At 39.8% G+C, this 24,471-nt stretch overlaps 2 protein-coding genes across 5 annotated transcripts in view; one reads left to right on the top strand and one right to left on the bottom strand.

Moving 5' to 3' along the window:
* Nucleotides 1-4,114, top strand: part of LOC137288135 (DENN domain-containing protein 5B-like) — a 46,303-nt gene extending 42,189 nt beyond the window's left edge. For 2 of the 4 annotated variants that reach the window (XM_067820546.1, XM_067820545.1), the window contains one exon: nt 174-4,114. In XM_067820546.1, coding sequence (XP_067676647.1) covers nt 174-357 — 184 coding nt within the window. In that variant the 3' untranslated portion in view covers nt 358-4,114. The remainder of the gene's footprint in view (nt 1-173) is intronic. The other 2 variants (XM_067820543.1, XM_067820542.1) reach the window with 1 other exon arrangement.
* Nucleotides 4,115-4,788: 674 nt separating this feature from the next.
* The window catches only part of LOC137286983 (uncharacterized), a 204,061-nt gene continuing 184,378 nt past the window's right edge, over nt 4,789-24,471 (bottom strand). The window contains exons 39-57 of the mRNA XM_067819051.1: nt 23,543-23,713; nt 23,006-23,099; nt 22,065-22,147; nt 20,298-20,459; nt 19,853-19,946; nt 17,521-17,694; nt 16,651-16,733; nt 15,093-15,201; nt 14,826-14,908; nt 14,587-14,689; nt 14,139-14,374; nt 13,577-13,730; nt 12,993-13,113; nt 10,857-10,971; nt 10,076-10,177; nt 9,188-9,352; nt 8,314-8,424; nt 7,677-7,857; nt 4,789-7,410 (exon numbers count right to left, since the gene is read on the bottom strand). Of these exons, the coding sequence (XP_067675152.1) occupies nt 7,181-7,410; nt 7,677-7,857; nt 8,314-8,424; nt 9,188-9,352; nt 10,076-10,177; nt 10,857-10,971; nt 12,993-13,113; nt 13,577-13,730; nt 14,139-14,374; nt 14,587-14,689; nt 14,826-14,908; nt 15,093-15,201; nt 16,651-16,733; nt 17,521-17,694; nt 19,853-19,946; nt 20,298-20,459; nt 22,065-22,147; nt 23,006-23,099; nt 23,543-23,713 (2,571 nt within the window). The 3' untranslated portion in view covers nt 4,789-7,180. The remainder of the gene's footprint in view (nt 7,411-7,676; nt 7,858-8,313; nt 8,425-9,187; nt 9,353-10,075; nt 10,178-10,856; nt 10,972-12,992; nt 13,114-13,576; nt 13,731-14,138; nt 14,375-14,586; nt 14,690-14,825; nt 14,909-15,092; nt 15,202-16,650; nt 16,734-17,520; nt 17,695-19,852; nt 19,947-20,297; nt 20,460-22,064; nt 22,148-23,005; nt 23,100-23,542; nt 23,714-24,471) is intronic.

The raw sequence follows: 24,471 nt of genomic DNA, 5'->3' as shown, positions 1-24,471 counted from the left end.
TGGATTGCGCAGGCATAGTTAGAAGTTTGGGAAATTGTTTCTTTGCCTTTATTTCTTTTCTACCCTTGTATGAAGATTTGAGCAGAAGACAATTAATGTGGCTGTCAGATATAAATTGATTCTACACTCAAGTAACCTACCTCTCTCTTACCTTGTTTGCATGTCTTTTGCAGAGATCACTGTCTTCACCGCTGGCTCCCTCTTATGGCCCAGACAACCATGGTAGCACAGATGTACGAGGAGAACAGCTTCATGCGTGACCCCAGCCTCATCAACTTTCTTGTCCACATCCTGGACACTCTCAGCGAGTTCCCCATTGTGTTGGAGGCCTCGTTGCTGAGGGGCCTAGACATCTGAGGACACTCCTACCATGTTGTCATGACAACAGATGAAGCAGACAAGGAGAGCCATATTATTGGGAGTTTGTTGGATTGGGCTGTGATATGTTGATGTCTGTGAATGTATGTTGGCGTGGAAACGATGATGTGAGAAATCATGAATATTGATTGGAGTGACTGCCCCAGTGACCGTAGTTCCTTGTAAGTCTCTTGATGAGTCTCAGGACTGTTATCCAAGGGCACCTGTAAACACTGATCTAGTCTTGTACCTGCTACACATCCATTGTGTACAACAGGCTTCAGGTATCTACTCCAAGTCATCAATATTACTGTGTTGTTTTTGTGCCAAAGAATAGTGATGTTCAATTTACTATTTATTTGTGACTTGTGCAATTATAGAATAAGATCAGCCTACAAGGTTTAGAGGTAGGCAACAACATCCAAGAGATGTCACCAACTAACATGAGGTCATGAGCAACAGTCTAGAAGGCTAGACTATCAAGACTTTCTGTATGGTCATGTAGCTCATGATATTTCTACATGATGTCTCCAGTTTCATGAGTGCAAACATTACCGGTTTGTCACCCAAAGACTGAGCATGATGTTGTGCTAATGATACTATGATAGTGCACATGGTATAAGGTAAAGGGACTTTGATGGCAAGTTATGCTGTATATTTAACTTGGAGGGTTGACTTGGATGTAGTAAAGTCTTTTTATTGACTTCTGTGAATAGCAAAATGAGGTATGTTAAAACTGAAAATGTTAATTATGAACTTACCTATCTTGTGGTCAAGGGTTGTCTGTAAATGCTCCAGATTGAAAGTTGCACATTGGAAATTACTCCTATAAAGTATTTATTTTCTGTGAATTTTATTCTGATTAGTGTAAGTTGATTTGGCTTAATTTCAAACAGATGAAGTGCCTTGATTGTTTGCTAATGGTTGATGGTGGTTTGTTTTGTATGAAGGTGATCTTACACTAGTGATAGCCATGATAGCACTGGATGCCAGTGACGGCTGGTTACCTTAGTCGAACATAGTTGAACATTATGTCCTTGTGTCTTGGGTTTTAACCTTGATCTCACTGATGCAGACATGTTTTATTCCAAAAATCGTTGTTGATACATACCATGTGTATATGTTGTACAGATGAGAGTTTTAGAGAGCCATGTGATATGAGGTCAACACTTCTTACATGTATACATTTTCTTAATGTTGAAAGATTTTATTTCCTATATTGAATTGTTATGTAGGCAGACTCCATGTATTTAAACTATAATCAAGTTCTGCAGTCCTAAACTCTTCCACATTCAGGAGATCCTATCCCTCCTCATTCTTGGTACATTTATACCCTTCCTACTAATCCCCCTACCCTTCCTCTCCTTTTCCACCACTGACCAACCCCACACAGGGTTAATGCATGTCTTGTTACTGTCCCTCCCCACATGGGTATGTGGACTTTCAAATGCCCCTGTCAATCCAAGGTGGTTGCCATTCCAGTTAATCCCCACCCTCCTTTTCCACCACTGATCAGCCCCATCCAGGGTAAATACTGTCCCTCTCCATACAGTTCTGTGTGCTTTTAACTCCTGTCCCCTTCAGTCCGAGGTAGAAGCTAATCCCCTCCCACATTACCCTCCTTTTCCACCACTGTCCAGCCTCACCCAGGGTAGATGCAGTTCTCACTACAATCCCCTCTCCAAGCCGGTCCTCTCTCAAGACATTGTTACATTTTGTTTGTACATTGTATACCATTAGTGCTGTGCAGGCTTGTCACTATTTAATAGCTGTTTCAACTTCAAGTGTCTTCAAAAAACAACCATGTCATAAAGTCACTGACCTGGAACGATCATCACTATCACCAGGAGATTCAGATAGGGTCTTTATTCAGTGCTGGTGATGTAGTGACTAGTGTATGGTTCAGTAAGCCGGGTTATACCAAACTGTATATAGCTGCACCAAGTTAAGTTAATGTGTACTATAACTTTCCAAGCTACCATATTTAGAAAGCTGTATTTAAGCTTTACAAGTTCCTGACATTATGAATAGATCTGTAACTACAAGTAGCTGTCAAGAGGTGATAAAGTAGATTCCTTCAACACTACCAAACACTAAAACAAAACATGAAGAAAGGTGAGACTTAAATGGTTAGTTTGGTACTCCCTGACATATCGGCTGTATTGCTGTATTGATGTTATTCCCTTTGCCTTACTAGCTACTTGTTCTCCACTGATCTGATTGTTACAGTGTTACCACAGTCACCGAGGACTGCCTGGTATCAATGAGATTACCAATGGTTGTGTTATGAAAATCAAACATGTATTGACACCATGACTTTGTTATACGTTTTCTACAGATTTGATTACTTCCTTTATTAGTGTGTGCATGTTTATATGATCAGTAGCTTTGTATGTAGCTGACAGTAACATAAATAATGAACAGTAATATTTTAGCATAGGTCATATTCCTATTCATGATAAGGACATTGTGATCACCCTAGTTCATGAGGATACTGTAATCACCCTAGTTACTGATGAAGATATTTCAGTTCCCTTAGTTCATGATAAAGATACTGTAATTGCCCTAGTTACTGATAAGGATATTGTAATGACACTAGCTCATTGTAAAGATATTACAGATGAGGTTGTCATGGCTAAAAGTGTTGTCCCTGCATTTGTTATATTTTTTAACCCGTATTCTGAAGGTATGATCTTGTTCAGGGTACCAGTTTTCCTCCATTACACTCAACTAGACTAGTAGACACAGGTAGATATAGCTCGACATAAGTAAACAGGTCAGGTACCCATATTCAAGTTCATCTCGAGCATGTGAAAGACAAAATGGCAACCAGCACATATTAAGACTTCATGTAAGGCCCGTCCAAAGACAAATTGCATGCAGCAAGTTTTCCTACAGATATTCATTCATAAGTATAGGTTACTCGTTGTCTGGTGTTAATTTGTACCAGTTGTGGCAAATGTGTCTCTGTGCAGCTCCATATTTGGGTGGTTAAAGTGTTGACTTGTCATGCAAAAGACCTGGTTAGATTTCCAGCATGGGTACAATATGACACCTTTCTGGTGTCCATTGCCATGATATTGCTGTTCTAGAATATTGCTAAAAGTGGCCGAAAACTAAACTAAACTCTCACTCACCTATGACGTCAGTTTCTAAATGTTAAAATAGTGGCATGGAGACATGGTTGCCATGGCGACGCTTATGCATGATATTATTAGGGGTGTTACTGTTGTTTTAGTTGGATGTTTTTATCTCATTTTCATGCCTCATGCTGCAATTGTATTGTCACTGTCTGCCAGCTGCACTTTTATTTATTTGTGAGCCGAGATGTTATGTGAGTTGTGTCCCTTGTACATACCATACCCAGGGTTGACTTTATAGATCAGCTCAGAAAACACTCACATGTTTGTCTTAGCCTGTGCCTCCATTTTCTAAGTGTACAGTGGTGAAAGCTCATTTCATTTATGTTACAATAAATATCATTTGTGATGTCATTATTCCCTTGATTCCATGTAAGTTGGTTGCCTGGGTGTCACAGATACAGCTTCTGTGATGTGTGACATGGAGGCTGTCAGCGGATGTTACTGTACGATGTTGCAACTCTCACACACATACAGGCTCGTGTGTGTGTGAGCTGACTGTATTATGTAGAGATGGCTGGAGAAAGAGTGTGTGAGATCAGGAGTGGGTGTGTGATATGACAGTATTACAGTGATAGTGCTGTCACTACTTGTTGAATAAACACTGTTGACATGGACCTTGCTTCGCCTTGTTGTTTGTTGGAGTTGAAGAATACACACACTGTCTGGCTGGCTGGAACTGTGTGTCATGTCCTCCAAAGTTTACGCTTTTTGTATCTACAGGCATTGCTATTATTCACCAATAATATGTGAGGATGGATTAGATTCAAGAGGACAATTTATTCAACAAACGTTGTTAGATAAAAGGATGAAATTTTGTACACATTGTCTAGGAGTTGATACACTGATACAGTTAAAATGTCAGCGCTGTACACTGTACCCCAATGTGTTCTCTGAATCCACCATAGGTACATGGATAACATATGGCATACATCGTTCAGGGCACACTATGGTGGTTGGTCATGAAACCAGCACCAAGAATTAATAGTTTTCTGAGTTCTTTCCATTGTTTTATCGTCTGGATTTTCATGGCAAACTATAGATGACATTTTTGATACCACAATTCATGAAAAGATTGCATTACACCATTGATGTAGATTGTTATGATATTCAGTTTCAATAACTGTCTCTTGAGTTACTAAGTTATGAGCCTTTTATATAGCTTGTGTGAATTATTCATTTGAGGATGGGGCAATTCAAACACCTTTCCTCACAAACTAATGTTAATAGAAACAGGATGCACGTGATAGATGAATAGGGTAATGAGGGAAGCAAGCAGTAACGAAATCAATAGGTTGTATAACTCTTTATATCACACAAAACAGACAAGTGAGCAGAAAATGAGCACTAACCACGGGTTTCCATGACAACTGACACACTACTATGATGCAGCATAAGAAATGATGCAAGTTATGTAAAAAAGTACAAAATGTAATAAACTGAGTACTGACAGTACGATATATATATTGACCAGTTCACACAGAAGTCCAACCAATCAGCACCAGAGTTGCTCAGGTGAATTTGCAAGGTGACATATACACTATGGAGTATTCACCACTTGTGAAACTCAATTATTAGCCCATGAATTTTACAGATCACAGTTATGAACTTTAAACAATAGCATTCAGTTATGACAGTCTTGATGGCTATTTTGTTTAAGAGTGCAAGAACTAAAACAAATATCAATATTGTACAAAGAATCAAACTTCTGTAGTAAAATAATTAACATAAAATGTCCATGATAACTGCTTTTCAGTAATTAAAAGTAGTACTGTTTGTAATGATAGTGTTAAAATCTTTAAAAAGTCGCATACAAGATCTAATGGTGTAACTAAAAATGTCAGTCTTTGATAAAACATGAATTACATTAATGAAACAAAAACAGCACCAACTGCACAAATGGTTTCCCTACATACAGACTGACATGCATTCTCACTGAGTTGCCACTGACTGAATGTTTTTAAACATTTTACTGGGTAAATAAGCAAAACACCAATTCACAATGTTCTTACTGCCTAAGCAAAAGATGTGACTACTGACACCTGCCTTTATGTCCCTCTTCTTAAACCTTAAAGTGTTACAAATGACATCCCTTAGTGTCATCCCAACTCTTGTCTTGTAATATATTTAGTCCAAACCACTCATTTTTGTTTCAAATATTCTTTGTAAACATGCCCAGAGGCTGAAGAAAAGCCACAAATAAATCCATCCAGTTTCAGTTCCTGGAAATCCTGGCAAAGGGCAATTTTCAATCAGACTGAATGTTCCACTATGATCACAACTACTGATGTGGAGAACTCCAGATTGCCCATGACACTAGTTGGCTTTACTAATCATTCATCATACACATTTCTACTTCTATGCAGAATTGTAATTTGTCCATTAAACAAGACAAAAATAGTGATCTAAGCAAGAAACAAAATTAATCTGGCCTTAATCATCATTGGTTTTCTATACATTGAAGCTGGCATCTCCTAGAGCTACAAGAATGAACAGTGAATGAGACCAATGAGTAGATATTACATTGAAGGCATTGACCAAATCATGGGCAGGGGCTAGAAACGATATATATTGTGTCAGGCCAGTGACAATGTATCCAACCACACGTTATCTCCAAACACACACTTGTGGACGGAACATGCAGTGAAGCTGACACGGACATGCTGCCTGAGTCAAGATGAACGGACAAGATGACCACATATCCTGAGGGAAAAAACTAAAGGATCACATGAAAGGACAAATGTTCCTTTATTTCTTTCCAAGTTTCTTCACAAACCTTGTATCCCAAAGCTTGTGAAAACACCTAAATCAAATAAGGGCACACTTGAGCTTTCATGTGATCCCTTATTTTTTTCCTTCAGTATATTTAATGCCGAAGAAAAGAAAGTAAAAAATCTGCAATATTGTCACGACTGGGTGTGCCACAACAATGTTGAGCACTGTCTGATTCATCCCTGTTGCCTTGGACATAACATCCAATATGGCTAATGCCAGCAGTTATTCACGTAATGAAGCTTGTGATACATGTCAATATGATAGAAGATTACAATATTCATAAGATACATATAACATACTGTAAACCATATAAAAGTCTAATAAATCCTATACAGATTATTAAAGTTATAAAATACAATCAAATACCTGTTAAAATATTTTCCTGGCAGTGACTGTTACGAATGTGTTGGTGACTACTATTATCAAACACAGGTACACTGACTCCGTCTAAGTATTCATGATGCTATTTGGTGGAAAACATTGTTACATTTACAACACGACACAGTGACGAACTGAACAAGACATACATCATGGCATGTACAGAATAGAACTCAAACATCAGTCGTTTCATTCTCTGGTGACAGAAAATGTTCACCGAGTTCTGTTCAGGTGGATGGGGTAGAGATGAGTGACCTTGTATCGACCATGGACATAATGACCTTGAAGTAGCATGATAGTCCGTCCCCTCGTCATACCAATACCATTCAACTGGGAAGAGACGTTATGAATATCTTAGGGTCCATTCCACAAACCATCTCAGCACCGCTAAGACTCTGTGGGTACAGGAGTTCATCTACGATTCTGGTACTGGTATCCAACAAAGTCCTGTGTTTTTTTATGTCGTATACTGTTCACTAAGGCCTTCCTACTGAGCGCTTGTTTTCTGTTTGCTTGGACATCACAGCCCTCTAGGATAACTCTTCCTCTGTCACCTTCTCCAGCTTGGGGCACTTGTCGTGGGTGATGCAGCGGCCGCCGTGCAGGACCATGTTGGCAGGGCACTGACAGCTGGCTACACATGGCTTGTAACAGTTCTCCTCCAGGTTGCCGAGGGGCGTGTCAAGGTTCTCACATGTTCGGGGGCACACAGGGCCACAGTCATCAAACATCAGCCCAGTGTCAGGTGGGCACTCGAAGGCTGGAACACATACGTCAGTGTCAAAATCAACCAAGTACAAACAAGTTAGTTTTATACTGCTTTTAAAATAAACCAGTAAGGACACATGAGTAAGTGAGTGAGTAAGTGAGTTTAGTTTTATGTCACTTTTAGCAATATTCAGGAATATCACAGCAGGGAGGGGACAGCAAAACTGGGCTTGACACACTGTACCTATGTGGAAACTGAATTGCAGAATGATTATGATCTACTATAGACTACAGTTGCTGAAATTCTAGATGACATACCACAGAGGTTGTTAGTTCTCCACTGGACTTTGACCTTGGCCTTTGCACATTCATGTGCATAAGATGCCAGGATGTCACAGAGACAGTTGGGGTTGTCTGCACATGCACACATGTCATACACACACGAAGAGAAGAATGGTTCAGGGGAGACAACCTTATGACATCTTGAGAATACCTGGCTCTGAAAAACATCAAAAGGTAAGTGGGTCAAGGTCAAACAAAGAAAATGGCAAAATGCCATTTGCACAAAGTGTGATACATCAGCTCCTAAGAAACATACATCATAAGTCTACACCAGGGGTTTAGCAAATATAATCTAGTTAGCTACCATCATTGATTTGGCTGTGAACATCTACTTAGAATTGATCCTCTGCAACCCATGCCATGAAGAAACTAATATAATCCAGTGGTGAGGTTCTATGTTCGCACAAAACATTGCAGAGTAATGTGCATAAATTGTTGCTTATGAAGTCAATCCCTGGATTGTCTAATCCTGATTTATCATTGGTCCTGTACAGTAAATAAAACTCAGTGCTTTGGCTGCTTCAAGTCAGACATAATGTTAAAGGACAGAGGTTATGATGACCTTCTTCATCCAGGCAAGTACTGCCCATAAACTGAAAGTCTGCACTCTTACCGTGATGATGGAGCACTTGGCAGTGGCAATCTTTCTGGTGCGGTATCCGGCCTTTGTACATGGATCTACATCAGCAGCATCATCACACTCTGCACCCAGCTGCTTCTTGGCCTAAACATCATCATTTATGTTACCTCTCGTATAAATGTGGCTGTCTGATTGGCTGAGTGCTCTTCTGTTATTTTAAATGCACCCTGTGTACAAGCGAGGTGTATTGAAATACACCCTGCTGCCAACAGCAGTTCATTCGGTACTTTGCTAGTTCCTTTTTTCAATCTTAAATAACATTAAATGACCCATGATGCATGAAAATTACCGAGGTTTATGCCATCTGCAAAATCTAGCGATGGCTACAAGAACATTTGACTCTATTTCCAATGAATAAAATTCGACAAAATGTTCAAATGTAGACCCTGTGAATATTAAGAAGGGGAATTGATATGGAAAAAAGCATTCGGAATCATTTGGCTACAAACCTTTTTAAAGGAAAAGTTCAAAAGGTATATGCAAATGTCAACTTTCGCGATTTGGTAAGCTGTGTTCTGATCGGTCAATCTCAAAGGTTACCTGATACAAGCTATTAATAAGGTTTGTTGGAATTGAGAGGAATGTAACAAATAAATATAGATTGATAGATGGATGTATGAATGGTTGGACAGATGGACAGACGGACAGATGGACAGACGGACAGATTAGTTATAACTACCATCTTAGTTAAGCACATATGTGGTCATCTAATAATTAGATATACTAAACATAAAAAATAGCACAGAGCCCTACAAAACGAGAGTTAAATTTTGAAATGATCCATTACAACCTGCCGTGTGTACAGCATTTTTCTACACTACAGACTTTGTATTAAAGCTCCTCTCACCTTCCAACTGTTGCCAAACACTGCTGGAGAGTTTGTGATTTGACCAAACTTGGTGCGCAGATCATCATGGGGAAAACCATTGAAGTTCCCACACAGTCCACACAGCTTCCTCTTGTAGCTTCCGGTAACGCTCAACTCAGCGTAGCTGTCCCCATTCCACAGAAACTGTACGATAACAACACAAAACACCATTGACACAGAATAATCTAAGACTCCATTATCTTCTGAAACAGATTCCACTGAACACAAAAGGAAAAACAGAAGTGAGAATTATAGACTGGATCACTCAGTAATAGTGCTGACAACTTTTGTTTAGATGAATGGACCACTTATCTTTCATATATCTTGATAAATGTCAGAAAATATACTTTGTTTGGAACACAAAGACTAAAGGTTTGAAAAATGTGAGAAACTGACTTTTTTCAACCTTAGAAAATACCCAAATAAAAAATCTGTAATTTCTGGTTACCGAAAAAGGTAAGAAATACAATTTTAAAAATATAAGAAGAATGAGATTTAAGGATCTTTTCTGTTGTATAAAAAGTCTGACTATGTCATAATGTAAGACAAATGTGTAACATCAATCATCATTAGGGAAAAGGGATTGTTTATTAAATGAGTGGGTGAATTTGATGCACTAATGTATAGATAAATGTTACCTTACCCAAATGTTTGTCATATTTGTTAATTTGTTAATGAAAAAAGTGCAGGAACCACATATTTTATCATGAAATAAAATAATCAAGATCCTCCATAACTACAGGTATTGTTTTGCATCACTGTCACCAATAGAGTATTTTGTTAACCTTGCAGGATAAGAATACCGTAGAAATGAGTAGGAAGATGTATAGGAAATGTTGTAAACTATACAATGATGTTGTATCTCACCTTCAAGCCTATGTCTGTGTTGAGGAGGACAGTACTGCCGGACATCTCAATCTGGACACGTGACCCATACAGGAATGGCAACTCCACAACACGGCCATTGACCTGACATGAAAATCAGTTTTACATCACAGACTGTAAACTACACTCAGAGATCATCATCAGCAATTGTCAGGGCCAGTTATACTTCAAACTCTCCGGGCTTACCCACAAATTTTGCTAAAATGGTTCGGCAAGCCCTCAAAATGATCTAAATATAAAGCTTTGCAACCTATCAGGCTTACACACAAAACCTGGCTTGCTACACACCTGGTTATGCTGTTGCATGTTTTATTAAATAGTTTTAGTTCTTTCATACTAAAAGGAAATATAGACATTTGTGTGACAACAGACACCATGAAACTATATTCTGCCATACCAATCTGAAATTATGTAGTGATCAAGAATCAACAATATATTTTCAATTCTTGATGTTACAAAACTAGTAAGGAGGCTACTCCATGAGATGAGTGTGTGAGTATGGTTTTCACTGCTTTCTGCAATATTCCTGCAATGACACTTCACATACTGTACCCATGTGGGAATCAAACATGGGCCTTTGGTGTGACAAGTGAACACTTTTTCCACTAGGCTACCCCAACGTCTCTATTCAGTAGAGATGAGGTAACATACTGTGAACCTTAAGTCCCATCAATACTGTACCTTATTTCCAGGAGGCTGAGACAGAATTATAGAACATATATTGCTTTCTCATGATGTACGCTTCCTGGAAAGGGTTATCTACCTTGACAGCATGGTTCTGTAGCATCTCAATTACGATGTCACTCATGGTGATGGTGAAGTTCTGTGCCCAAGAAACATCCCCAGGTGCATCCCGACCATCATGCTGAACTTCAACTCTGTAACACAACAGTTTCAGTTGAGTAATTCTGCTCATACTGAGTGGCTCCTATGTATCATGTTTTTCAAAGTTTGAATGTAACTAGAAATATTTCTTGATGATTGGCAATGAAATAAGAATTAGATCTGCTAATTTGGAGACTGCAATTTGGCCTTAAAGGGGCACTGATGCGGAGCAATTTCCGTGGACTGGTGTAAACTTTTGTTATTGTCTTTCTCCCGTGAGTACCTGGATGATATCCCAGAATTCGTGACTGGTTCGTGACCTCTGCTGCGCATTCCGTAAGCGCATTTGATAGTTTAATTATAGACAGATCAACTTAGGTGAAGTCATTTTAACTTCATAACAAATGTATTATGAAAACCAATGAAACACTTTGAAGGTTAATCATCTGCCAGTGGTAGAAATGGTAAAAAACTATTAGGACGGAAAAATAACGAAGCCAATGTACGTCTCTCATAACCCTAATTAGTTTATTGTCATATTTGTATGATTCTGAAAATTAATAAAAGAAGACACGATCTGCTTATACTCATAGTAAATTTCTAACATAACAGCAACATTTATACATTGTATAGATTGCCAATGTGGATCTTATTTCACACACATACGCGATCTAGTGTGTGTTTTCTGTCATACAGATTCTGCTGAATGCTACAACAAATAAATTAAAACAAAATGCAAATAATGAATGTAAAACAGACTATTTTATAGCAACAATGTCAGGCTACTACCTTGTTCAGGAATGTATCCATCAATATCCACGCTAAAGAAATCGTATTCCATTCATCGGCAGCTGGTAAATAATCCTGCTCTATGTCGCGTGTCTTACAACTGTCTAGTTTGCGAAAAATAACACATCGTTTCACGTCTTTCGTTGGTGAAAACCAGATAAACCTCTTATTGGTTTCCCAAGATAGCACACCTGGCAAACTAACTGTATGATGTCCACCATTCTAAGTAATTTAGTTAACCAATAATGAGCAATCAATCAATCAACGCAAGGGTGGTTAATTCTTTGAAGGGAGGATGTTGTTTTTGCACTCACTCTTTACGACAGGGTGTAGACATCTACACACACTGCCTTTTGACAAATCCGCTAGAAGATAAAAGTAATTAATCAATCAGTGTGTTATCGGTTAATCCTTTGATCGATGTTTGTTTTTGTAACTCAGCTGATAAACCCTCTTCCTTCACTTACATGCACATATTACATAACATACAATACATTTGCCATTACAGACCTTAATTTATAACGTTGAGTATTTACTCCAAACAGGAGAAATGCCAAATGGGAACCTTTGTTGAGTAACCGAAGTGGTGTTACTACTAATTATACCTGTTATAAATTCATTAATTGACCATCCAGAGAATGATGACAAATAACACGTGTAGGTTTACACCATCAAACGCGAGTTACAGCAAGGAAGATGTAATCTCTGTGTCGCATGCAGCCTGACAAGGGATACCATGGACATTTTTAAACAAATGGCATATGATGGGCATCCGGCCTCCTGACTGTTTAGGTGAAGAAATTCTGCTAATATGGACAGGAGCCCAGTTCCTTTGTCCGTCACGGTCGAAGGAGCAGGCGCTGACCAATTTGCGGTTTGGTTTCGTAATTCGACCGTTGGCGAGAAACATTATTCGCTCCCCATCAGTGCCCCTTTAAAAGAACTGGCATTTGGTAAATGAACAATGGTTAAAAAATCCCATTGTCAGATGCTTGGGACAAGTCGGTTTTCATTGTGGGCAATCAAATAATGGTTTCATACTTGTCTGTGGGCTACTTGATAATTTCAGCTAACGGTTTCAAGCAGCAAAATATATGTCATAAAAATCAGGGCAAGTGGAAAACTAGTCAGGACAAATGACTTTCATAAAGTCACTTGCCCTGTGACAAGTGAGCTTTCAAAAACTATTTAAAAATTATTTTGAACCCTTGATGTATTTTATCATGTGCATTTCAACAGCACTTATCACCACATGAAATTAATAAAAATGATATTGTGTACTCACGTAAAGTTGTTGTTTTCACAATCTGCTGCCATAATGTACCGACACATGCCTTGGAAGTGAATGGTGGTGCCATCAAAGCTGCGGTAGTGAGGGTCTCCAAACACGATACAGGTCCCTGGTTCTGGAGAAGAAGGTACAAGGTACATACACAGAGGTAGACAGTCATCAACAGAAACCAACCTGTCTCCAAGTCACATGTCACATCATGGGATGAGTGAGTGAGTTTAGTTTTACACCACAGTATTCCAGCTACATAGTAGCTGTCTTTAAGTAATTGAGTCTGGACCACACAATCCAATGATCAACAACTTGAGCATCAATCAGTGCAGTTGGGAACTGACGACCTGTGTCAACAAAGTCAGTGAGTCTGACCACCTGCTATTTTGAGCATAGTGCCTAGTCAAAACTATATCGTATTGTTGAAAGTGAAAAGAAACAAAACAAAGTTGGAAACAATAAGATAACTCACAAACTACACATAAGATACAAGTTCGATATAAACTGGTAATCTGCATATGTCATCTCTTTGCCATAAGCATATTGTTTGTTGCTCTGTCAAGAAAGACAAGATTTGCCAAACTTACGTTTAAGACACACTGGGCAGCAGTTGCCAGGGGTAACAGCTGCAACTTCATCAGGAGTGCAATCCAGAATAGGGCACTTCTTAATTGCACACTTCACTTTACCAGCAATACACTTGCAGCGGGTGCACTCGTCTAGCGGCCACTCATCACCTGGCTGGGAATGTGGTACAACAAAAGACCATTATAGATAACTCTCCTTCACAATGACAACCCTTATTAACAAGATAGATAACCGTTCTAAATAACAAAGTTAACTCTTGCAAACAAGATAGATAACTCTTTTCAATAAGAAAGATAACTCTCTCTTTTCTCTTTTTAACAAGACTGATAATTCTTTTCAATAAGACAGATACCTTTCAATAGCAAGATAACTTTTAATAACAAGACTGACATGAAACAGTCTACAAAAGCAGCAATTATTTACAAAATTCATAGAAAATATCATGATAACCTGTTCGTACAGTAAGTATTTCAGTTATGGAACATCAGAGTATAAGCATTATCTCTGCCTTAAGTGTTACTGGTCTAATATGCTCCAGCTAAGGTTTTGATGGTCTCGTACCTGATAAACAGTGTCGTAGTAGGCACATGTAGCATCCTCAACCGGCTGACACACCTCGCAACAACCGGTAGTGTCGGGGACAAGCTGTTCCGCTGCTGTACACTGTAGAGGGGGACACTCCTGCAGGCTGCACCTAACTTCTGATCTTTCACACCGACATGTGACGCACTGGTTGTCGGCTGCTGACCAGACATCCCCTTCCTTGTAGTACTTCCCTTCTGTCTGGTCATAGCAGGCTGAGACAGAAAAATTATGGTCAATTTCAGGGCACACAGATCATATTTACACAAAGAAATTAAATGCTTAAATTAAGAGGTTGGATAGAACAACACAAAGAGATTGCTACAAACAAGAGACTGGAAGGGATATGACTAAGAGAAAGCAACTGACCAGACTAAGAGACTGGAATGGACAAGAGCATGAGACTGGATTGATGCAAGTTACATACGTGGGCACTTGGGGCAGCACTGTCCACGTGTGAAGATCTGGACAGTTGGTGGGCAGCTGAGGGGTTTGCATTGCTTCTTCATACACTCCCACTGGAAGTCCTCCTGTGTCAGATACAGAGTACATGTAAATCCCGCACAAAACACAACAGAAGAAATACAACCCTTTTGACATGTCCCTGAAATCATTGGTGGACATTATTTCATCATACCAGAGTTACAACATAACACATGTACTCACCTTGCACTCGCAGTAGAAACAAGGCTCCTCCGGGCGTGGATGCGTGCGGCGACCAATCTCGGTCCTAGTGCAAGTCGTACCGACTGCAACACAAAACGTCACAACACAATCACATACAAGTGTAAGCTATGATGCAGTAAATTATACATACATGCACTGGATGATCTGATGCTCGAGCTGCACTCGTTGGATCAATGATGAAAGGACCCATTTGAACAATTTATGCATATACAGTGGAGTGTGCCTTTAAAAGGGGAGACAACTCACATCCAGAGCAGGAAGGACAGCACTCTCCCGGGGCTGCAGCAACCAGCTGTTCTGGGGGACAGTTGGCAGTGCTAGGACAGGCCTCATGGACACACCTCAGGTGACCATCCTGGTAACAGAAACATAGATAAAGACAATCATTGTGATAGTGATCAAGGCAGATGTCAGCACTCCTGGGGTTTAGGATTAGGTGTCTGTCTCTGAAGTTCGAGTGAGCAATATTCCAGATATATGGCAGATTTCTGTAGATTTGTCTCTGGACAATCCAGTGATCAACATCATGAGCATCAGCATGCGCGATTGGGAACTGATGGCATGTGTCAACCAACTAAGCGAGTCTCACCATCCGGTTCCGTTTGTCGCCTCTTATGACAAGCATGGGTTAGTGAAGATACTTTCTAACACAGACCTTGTCAGGTCATTTCTAAAGTTCAAATCTAAGATGGGATTCATCCTAGATTTGGTACTTCACTGAGAAAATTTCATCTCAGTTGTAAAATGTTACATAGGACCACTTTTGAAATGACATTGTGCATTCACCAGGATTTTTTTTTGAACTGATCCAAGAAAGGATTTGTTATTTGTCTGATAATGCTAGAAAACTGCAAGAAACATGATCTTGTTATTACTATCATGATCACAATGCAGTACAGTCATCCCTCGCTATAACATGGGCCATGGGGTCCACAGATGACCCCCACGTTATTATCTGCTTTATAGTACCTATTACATAACATGGAACAAAGGTCAAGTAAAATCATATTTTCCAAGGACATATCAAAACTGCTATTTTGAGTATTGTGTCCAGTTAAAAGTAGTGAAAGGTAACAAACTTTGATAATGTTATGCGACTTGTTATTCAACTAAAGGTGCATTCTCACAGTGCGACTTGAAGTAACAACTTGTAGCGTACGACTTGTAGTACAAACAAAGATCTTAACGACTTTGTTATCTGTGTACTTTCAAGTCGCACACAACTTGAATCTCTTGAGATTCTCAAGTATGACTCGTCAACATGGATTCATCGAGTGAGGAAGAAACATGATCTCAACACAAACAAAGGGATGTCACACTGAGGGAAACACAGATCTCAGCAATTTGATTGGTCGAGAGCTTGTGACTTGTAGGAATTAGCACAAGTCCTATGTCTTACAACTTGGTTGCAACTAGTTGTATGCAACCAAGTGGTAACGATTTGGGTGTTCTCACTTGGCAACTGTGTTGCATGCTACAAATCGTTACTACACATCGCACTGTGAGAACAGGCCTTAAGCCAGAAATAACGATCAACTGTGCACAGATGTTTTTGTTCAATGCACCGGTGAGTAAGTTAAAAACGATCTGATAACATTTCATCAAAGAATTTCTATTCCATAATGAAAATAATTTATATATTAAGCTGTTATTGTAACAGATCTATTATATGTTCTTATCGTATTAGGATATAATGCATGTTTTCCACAAACATATTTAACTTGATAATGAACACAGGCTGTTACCTGTCTGGATACACATTATGTAGGATATACTATGACATCAGACTCAAGGCATATCTCACCTCACAAGTACAGTAGTCACATGGGTCTCCATTGGGAGTAAAGCCCTCCCCATTCTTGTAGCGCCGACCCTCAAAGTTACATGCTGAAACACATAATCAGTGGTGGATTGTGGAAACAAGAGAATGGAAGATCTGAGATCTTGGAAATGGCAGATGGTAAATGTTGAACCTTTCAGCATTAATGATGAATGAACAGAACAGATGTATTCAACAGATAATGCTGAACAATCCATGGTCTATGCTGAAATGTGAATAGTGAATGGTGAACAGTGAATGGTAAATGCTGAACAGTGAATGGTAAACTTTGAACAGTTGATGGTAAATACTGAACAGTGAATGGTAAATGCTGAACAGTGAATGGGATATGTTGAGCAGTGAATGATGACAGTTGAACAGTGTCTGGAAATTGAACTATGACTGGTAAACAGAAAATAGTGAAGGTGAATGCTGAACAGTAAACAGTGAGTGACGAGCAGTGGATAGAAACTGATGAACAGGTAACAGTAAATAGTGAAAGCTGTAAGTACATGGAAATTGTTGAACAATGAATGGTAGATGTGGAAAAATGAATGATGAATGTTAAACAGTGAACATGAAAAAAGTTGAATTGATACAGACTGAGTTTGGTATTCTGCCACTTTTAGCAACACTCCAGCAATATCACAGCAGAGGACACCAGAAATGGGCTTCACACACTGTAACTCATGTGGGTTTCAAACTCAGGTCTTCAGTGTGATGAGTGAACGCTTTAACCTCTAGGCTACCCCACCAACCCAGTTTAATCGTTAATGGATTTTGATAAAGAATGATAACGGTTGAAATATGAATGGTAAATGGTAAACCATGAAGAATGGCAGAATGCCTACTCACTGGGACAGACAGGGCAGCACTGGCCTGGAACCTGGACCGGCTCATCACATGGGACGTAGCAGTCCACCTCCATGCAGGTCACCAGGCCCCCGCTGCATGTACAGGATATGCACGGATTCTCTGGCAGGATCCACATTGCACCTGTATCATACTGGGTATCACGGAACTCACAACCTAGATGGAGAATATAGAATAATATAACTCACAACCTAGATGGAGAATATAGAATAATATAACTCACAACCTAGATGGAGAATATAGAATAATATAACTCACAACCTAGATGGCGAATATAGAATAATATAACTCACAACCTAGATGGCGAATATAGAATAATATAACTCACAACCTAGATGGAGAATATAGAATAATATAACTCACAACCTAGATGGAGAATATAGAATAATATAACTCACAACCTAGATGGAGAATATAGAATAATATAACTCACAACCTAGATGTAGAATACAGAATAATATACTGAACATCATTGAAAACGCACCACCCCTAAAATTGTGGATTTCTAAGAGCAGAAGTGAGCAATCTATGTAAATTTTACATATTTGTGTAGACCAATGTTTGATAAAGAAAAGAAGCAAAAAACAATCAAGCAAAACAGTGAAGATTTAATGCAGCTGACAATGAAATAAAGATGGGGTCAAAATGGAAAGTCAGTAGCGTGTATGACCCCCGTTAGCAGCAACACAAGCTGTGCAACGTCTCCTCATTGAACGGATAAGTCTCTGAATAAAGTCCTGAGGCACTGCATTCCACTCTTGCTGCAAGGCATTGTCGAGTTCCCCAAGGTTGTTGATCTGCGGACGACGTGCGAGGCGTTGGCCGATGTAATCCCACAAGTGTTCGATGGGTGACAAATCTGGTGACAATGCAGGCCAGTGAAGTAGAGGAATGTTGTTGTTAGCCAGATACTGTATCGAAACACGTGCAGTGTGGGCTCGTGCATTGTCATGTTGAAATGAGTGCAGATCTTGATGCTGGTGAAAGAAGGGAACGACGTTGTTCTGAAGAATGTTGTCACGGTAGTAAACGGCATTCACTCTGCCACGACAAACAATCAGAGCGGTTCTGTGGTGATAACTTATCCCTCCCCACACCAAAATGCTGCCTCCACCCCACCGATCGGTTTGCACAACACAATCCTGATGATAACGTTCACCCCGTCGACGCCATACCCGTAGACGCCCGTCAGCATTTCGCAAGTGAAAACGCGACTCGTCGGAGAACACCACACCATGCCAACGTCGTAACAACCACACACGATGCTGTTCAGCCCATTGTCGGCGTTCACGGCGATGCCTGTCAGTCAGGATGGGTCCAACGTAAGGGCGTCGACAACGTAACCCTGCTGCACGGAGACGGCGTCGGACGGTGGAAGCGCTGATCAAACCACGTCGACCCTGGACAGCGTTGGCGGTTCTGGCAGCGGGCAAGGTTCGATCCCGAATATGGCGCCGTACAATGTCTCGATCTTGATGAGGGGCGGTAACACGTGCCTGACCTGGGCGTTGCCGGTCCCTGCTGGTTCCTGTTTGTTGGTATCTGTTAGCAAGCCTCAGAATGGTCGAATGATGACACCCAAATCGTCGTGCAATGTTTCTGCTTGAAGCGCCGACCTGCAACATACCCAAGGCCTGTTCTCGTTCCTCTGGTGACAATCTTGGCATGGCGAAAAAACTTTACTTACGAAAGTACTGCGAAAATGAGAACGGTTTTGTGCCGAAGGTCATTTATACCCCTGAACAGCATGCTTTCTGCATGCAATTTGTGCCCTTCGTGTGTGATGTGCATGAATTTTGTTGTTTTCATGTGATGTGTTCGATGATGTGTTCGAACGATCCGTTTTTTACTGTAGAGCGTTATGTACGATCTAGTGTGTTATTATCAAAATTCCCACCATTAATTTTCCATTTCCAAAAGATTCTATTGCCTTATTTCAAAATTTACAGGTGGTGCGTTTTCAATGATGTTCAGTATATAACTCACAACCTAAATGGTGAATATAGCATAATATAACTCACAACCTACATTGGGGATATAAAATAATGGAAATCACAACCTACATGGGAAATATAGAATAGTCGAGTTTGTAACCTACATGGGACATATAGAAAAATCAAAAATTAAACTTTATTTAACACTGTGAGTGGCATGTTAACACAGACCAATTTTGTTATGCTAAGACATCAGGTTACACAGCAGCACATATGAACAGAGCCTGGGTAATGTCATCGCTGCTGCTATCTTGTATATGGCTGCCAACTGTATACAGCATATAGGTCTTGCAAGGACTGGAAGAGTACAGGAATCTTACCTTTACATTTCTCACAGCACTGTCCTGGAGGTGTCTCCTTCATGAGGCAAGTCAGAGCTGGACACTTCTCTTCCTCACACACCACATTCCCATCCTACACAACATAGGACCTACCTTAGTACGCAACAACATTCCCATCCTACACAACATAGGACCTACCTTAGTATGCAACAACATTCCTGTCCTACACAACACAGGATCTGCTTCAGTATTCCACTACATTACCGTCCTATAAAACTGTAGAACAAGGGGAAAATAAACTAACATATTCGATGCACAGGTGGACAAGTGCACCTTTCCTGCTAACATCACTTTCTTGGTTTGTATCTGATCTCACAAATAAGTTTGAGACTCATCTTACATTAGATCTGAGACTGATCTATCAATGTCTGACACTGCATTGGGTCTGCTACAGATCTTGAACTGGATCTGTGACTGGTCTTACCCTGCATGAGCACCTCCTGCAGGGATCTGGCTGGAAGGACTGTCCATTCCTGTACAGTGAGTCCTCGAAGAAGCAATCTGTACACAGAGGGCAGCACAGGTCTTGGCGGGGATGTGTACACTTGACAATGCACTGTTCCCGCTCACACTTCACTCGACCCATCTGTGGAAGACATAAGTGAGTGAGCGAGGTTAGCTTTATGCTCAACACAGCAATATTCCAGCTATATGGTGGCGGTCTGAAAAAAATCACGTCTGGACCAGGCAATAAAGTGATCAACAGCATGAGTATCAATTTACATAATATGGATATGATGACATGTGTCAACCAAAACAGCGAGCCTTGCTACATGGTCCCATTAGTCACATATTTCAAATGTTGTGACAGTTGATGACATCATGAAGTGAGCGCAACATTGAAGAACACTCTTTATGTTCATATTGTGGCTTTAGATGTGGAAGAGTTTGGTCGGTCTTTAATAAATAGTGTTTTGTTAATGTAACCAAAACTGTCTCCCACAAGATATACTGTTAGAGTGACATGAAAGCTATGAGATGCAGTTTCAATGACAGGAAAAGGGCTTCACATATTGTACCCATTAAAGGAGTCGAACCCATGTCTTCAAAATGACAAGTGGATGCTTTAAGTACTGGACTACCCCACTGCCCCGCAGGCCATTGTGATGTCATCACAATCAGATGCCATCACTGATACCTCTTCCACTGAAGCTGGTTACTACAACAGTTTACGTTCATGACACTGACGAACATAGAGATTTTTCTGGGTAATAGCTTCTTTCTGTTCTGGAGAACAAAACTTGTTCAGGGCTTGTTCTAGCTCCATGATCAAGCAGAACTGAACAGTAACTGTTAACTCTGACTTGGACATCACAATGCCATGATACAATATATGTGGAAGACAGTGGGATAACAGTTTAGTTCTACCTGATGATGGGGTGAGAACAAACCCTGAAATGTTGTACTCCAGATTGAAAAAGAGGATGTAACCCAGAAAGATCTCTGTGCTCATCAAATGCCATTCAAGCAGCTACTTTCATGAAACTGTTTACAACTATTTACCAAATGAAAAAAATTTGGATGATAAACAGAAGCTAATTATTATGTTTTTTACAGAATCAAATATATCAAATCTCATCCATAGTCGTAATTTTGATTCTTTGACAAAATGTGGTGTCCTAACATTTATAAACTTTTATTGAGTTATTTCACACTCAATGAGATTTCCTTGTAAATCACTGATAAACAGCCATCATCACTCACAAGGAGGCACTAATCTCACTAAAGTAGTCATAAAGTAGGACCTCAAATCATAAATGAATTCTGGATAATACAGAATGTTTATTACAACACATTATACAAGAGGTAGGCAATTCATGAAATTAACACAATCATCTAATTAAGGCAAGAATAACAAGCGCTCCACACATCCTGTGTTGGAAGCTATGTTGTCAGGTTGTAAATATACCCTGTAATCAGTGAGGCATAGCGACTGTATGGAGTGATATACGTAAACCACTAGATTACTGAAATGATTACATTCAAACTTCATGCCAAAAAAATCTGAAAGAGAAAGACAACTTTAATAAAATCTCTTTTCACTTTATTCGCACCATTGAGAAGAAATACCAAATGATTTATCAATAATTCTTGAAGTGATACATGTGAGGATGATTTTATTTCTTATAATTTTCATTTTTGCCTTTGTATTTTCTAACCCTAGTGAACCAACAGCCATGGAATCACCTACCTTGCATGTGCATGACTGGCAGCTGTCTTCAGGGTGCTGGAATCGACTGTCATCAGGATATGTCTGGCCGAGGAACTGACATACTGAAGACGACAGAGTGACAATATTATATATCCTGGAAGACCTCAAGGAAAACTGGTCATGACAGTATCCTCTGACCTGACATGTAAATCCTGGTTTACTCAAGTTATATTTGTAAGTCTGTCAGCACCGTACTGGCACTTGTTGATTTAATCAAACTGATAAACATATAGGACATGGAACCTAATCCACAAAGCATCTGTAACATTATGACATGTCATAACTATAGACTACCATAGGCTTATGAATGTCACAGTGTTACGAAAAGGCTTTGTGGATCAGGCTCCACATTCAGGTAAAGGTGATGCTTCAATCACTGACACGTTGGGGCATCATTTGTACTGGCATACACAAATCTACATAACACAGATCTGCAACGAATAGCAATGAATCAAAAGCCTAACATATGAGCTATTGTCTCCTCAGCTTTCTTCCAAAACAATTTACAGTAGAAGCTGTCTGAACTGGCACTCATCAGGACTAGAGAAATAATCCAGTTTAGACAACTTGTCGGATTATAGAACTGAAGATAAATGTATGAGCCACAGGATGGGACTGAGATTTTACCCCAATGTTGACAAATTGTCGGATTGGACAGATGCCGGTTTTGACAGCTTCCACTGTATATTGAAACTGAGGATTGTGAGTATTATTAAAGTCACAGACTTGTCTAGATACTGTCTGAGTGCTTGCTTATCCAATCATATATATCCTTACAATAAATTATCCAATGCCCTGCTTCATTCATACTGACAAGCATTGCTGCTGGATGGGAGCATCCTGCACATTCATGCAAACTACCTGCAACAAGGATTGTTACTGTTGTTACCTGGGACTCTGTGACTGAAGCTGTGACATACCTGGACATGTGGGGCAGCATTCGTTGGGAAGTTGGACAGGTGTCATACAGCTGACTGGTGGACATGTGATTGTCTGACAGATGATGCTGCCTCCCTGGCAACACATGAAAACTAACATATGATTGGCTGACAAGTGATGCTACCTCCCTGGCAAAACATTAAAACTGACACATGACTGTCTGACAAATGATGGTGTCTTCCTGGCAACACATTAACATATTACTATCTGACAAATAAAGCTGCCTTTCTGATACACTAATACTGACATATTATTGTCTGATGGATGATCCTTACTCCTAGGCAACACATTCACACTGACACATTTTGACAAACAAATGTTATTACACACTGGCATATGACTGCCTGATGGATAATGTAACCACGACAACACAAACATTAAGCATTATAATTGTCAGAAATCATGAAAACAAAAACAGAATTAATGAAAACAAGAATGATATTTCTCTGATAACAAATAAACATATGATTTATCTTTAATAACCTAAATTTACCCAAGAGGATTACACAGTAACTTACCATACATGTACACTGTTGACAGGGATCTACATCCGATACAAAGGATGACGTCTCCTTGTGAATGTTGCCCTCGTAGAGACAGTCATGGCAATCTGGACAGCAGCCATTGTCCTGAGCTGGATGACTGCACTTCGACTGACACTCCTGACGGAAACACTGCACAGTTCCACCCTGAAACACAACACATAAACATATGGTCCCTTGTTCAATATAGCATGAGTAAACTAACTTTGATTGGTTCACATATCACACACAGAGATATTTATACAAGCATTTGTGTCAGTCTGATTTCACAAACTGAATGTTAGAATCCTTGTATATCTGAAAAGTGATGGTCATGGTGACCAACGAATAGCCTGATTCCATGCCCTTGGTTGTTTTCCAGAGACACAATATACCAGCAAAACTCTGGCGGAATGTAAATTATGAGCACAAGACTGGACCTGACAATCCAGTAATGACATGTTGTGTCAAAGTTTCTAAAATACGCCTAGTCTTCTGGTGGTTGCCTTGGAATAATATTCTAACACAGAATCCTCAGTGAGGAGGAATCATGACTTCCAAGGTCACACATTTCAAAAACATAATCCACACTATTCTTGGTTTGACCAACAAAAACATTTGCTATAAGCTGACATGGAAAGGTTGGACTCAAACCTCTGACAAAAAAATCATCAGGAGTACAAACAACAGTTACATCTAAGATGAGACACATCATTTTAGGATAAGGGTTTATCGTTTGATTAAAGTCTCACTCAGGGACATTACAGTTACATGATAGCTGGCCTTTCAGAATCAAGTCTGGACCAGACAATCCAGTGATCAACATCATGAGCATCAGTCTATGTACAATAAAATGTGTCAAGCAAGTCAGCAGGTCTGACCACCCAATCCTGTTAGTCGCCTCTCATAAATAGCATGGTTTACTG

The sequence above is a fragment of the Haliotis asinina genome, chromosome 6, assembly GCF_037392515.1.
Source record: "Haliotis asinina isolate JCU_RB_2024 chromosome 6, JCU_Hal_asi_v2, whole genome shotgun sequence".
Lineage (NCBI taxonomy): Eukaryota > Metazoa > Mollusca > Gastropoda > Lepetellida > Haliotidae > Haliotis > Haliotis asinina.
Note: the sequence above shows the minus strand (reverse complement) of the source record. Positions and strands in the feature narration are given on the sequence as shown.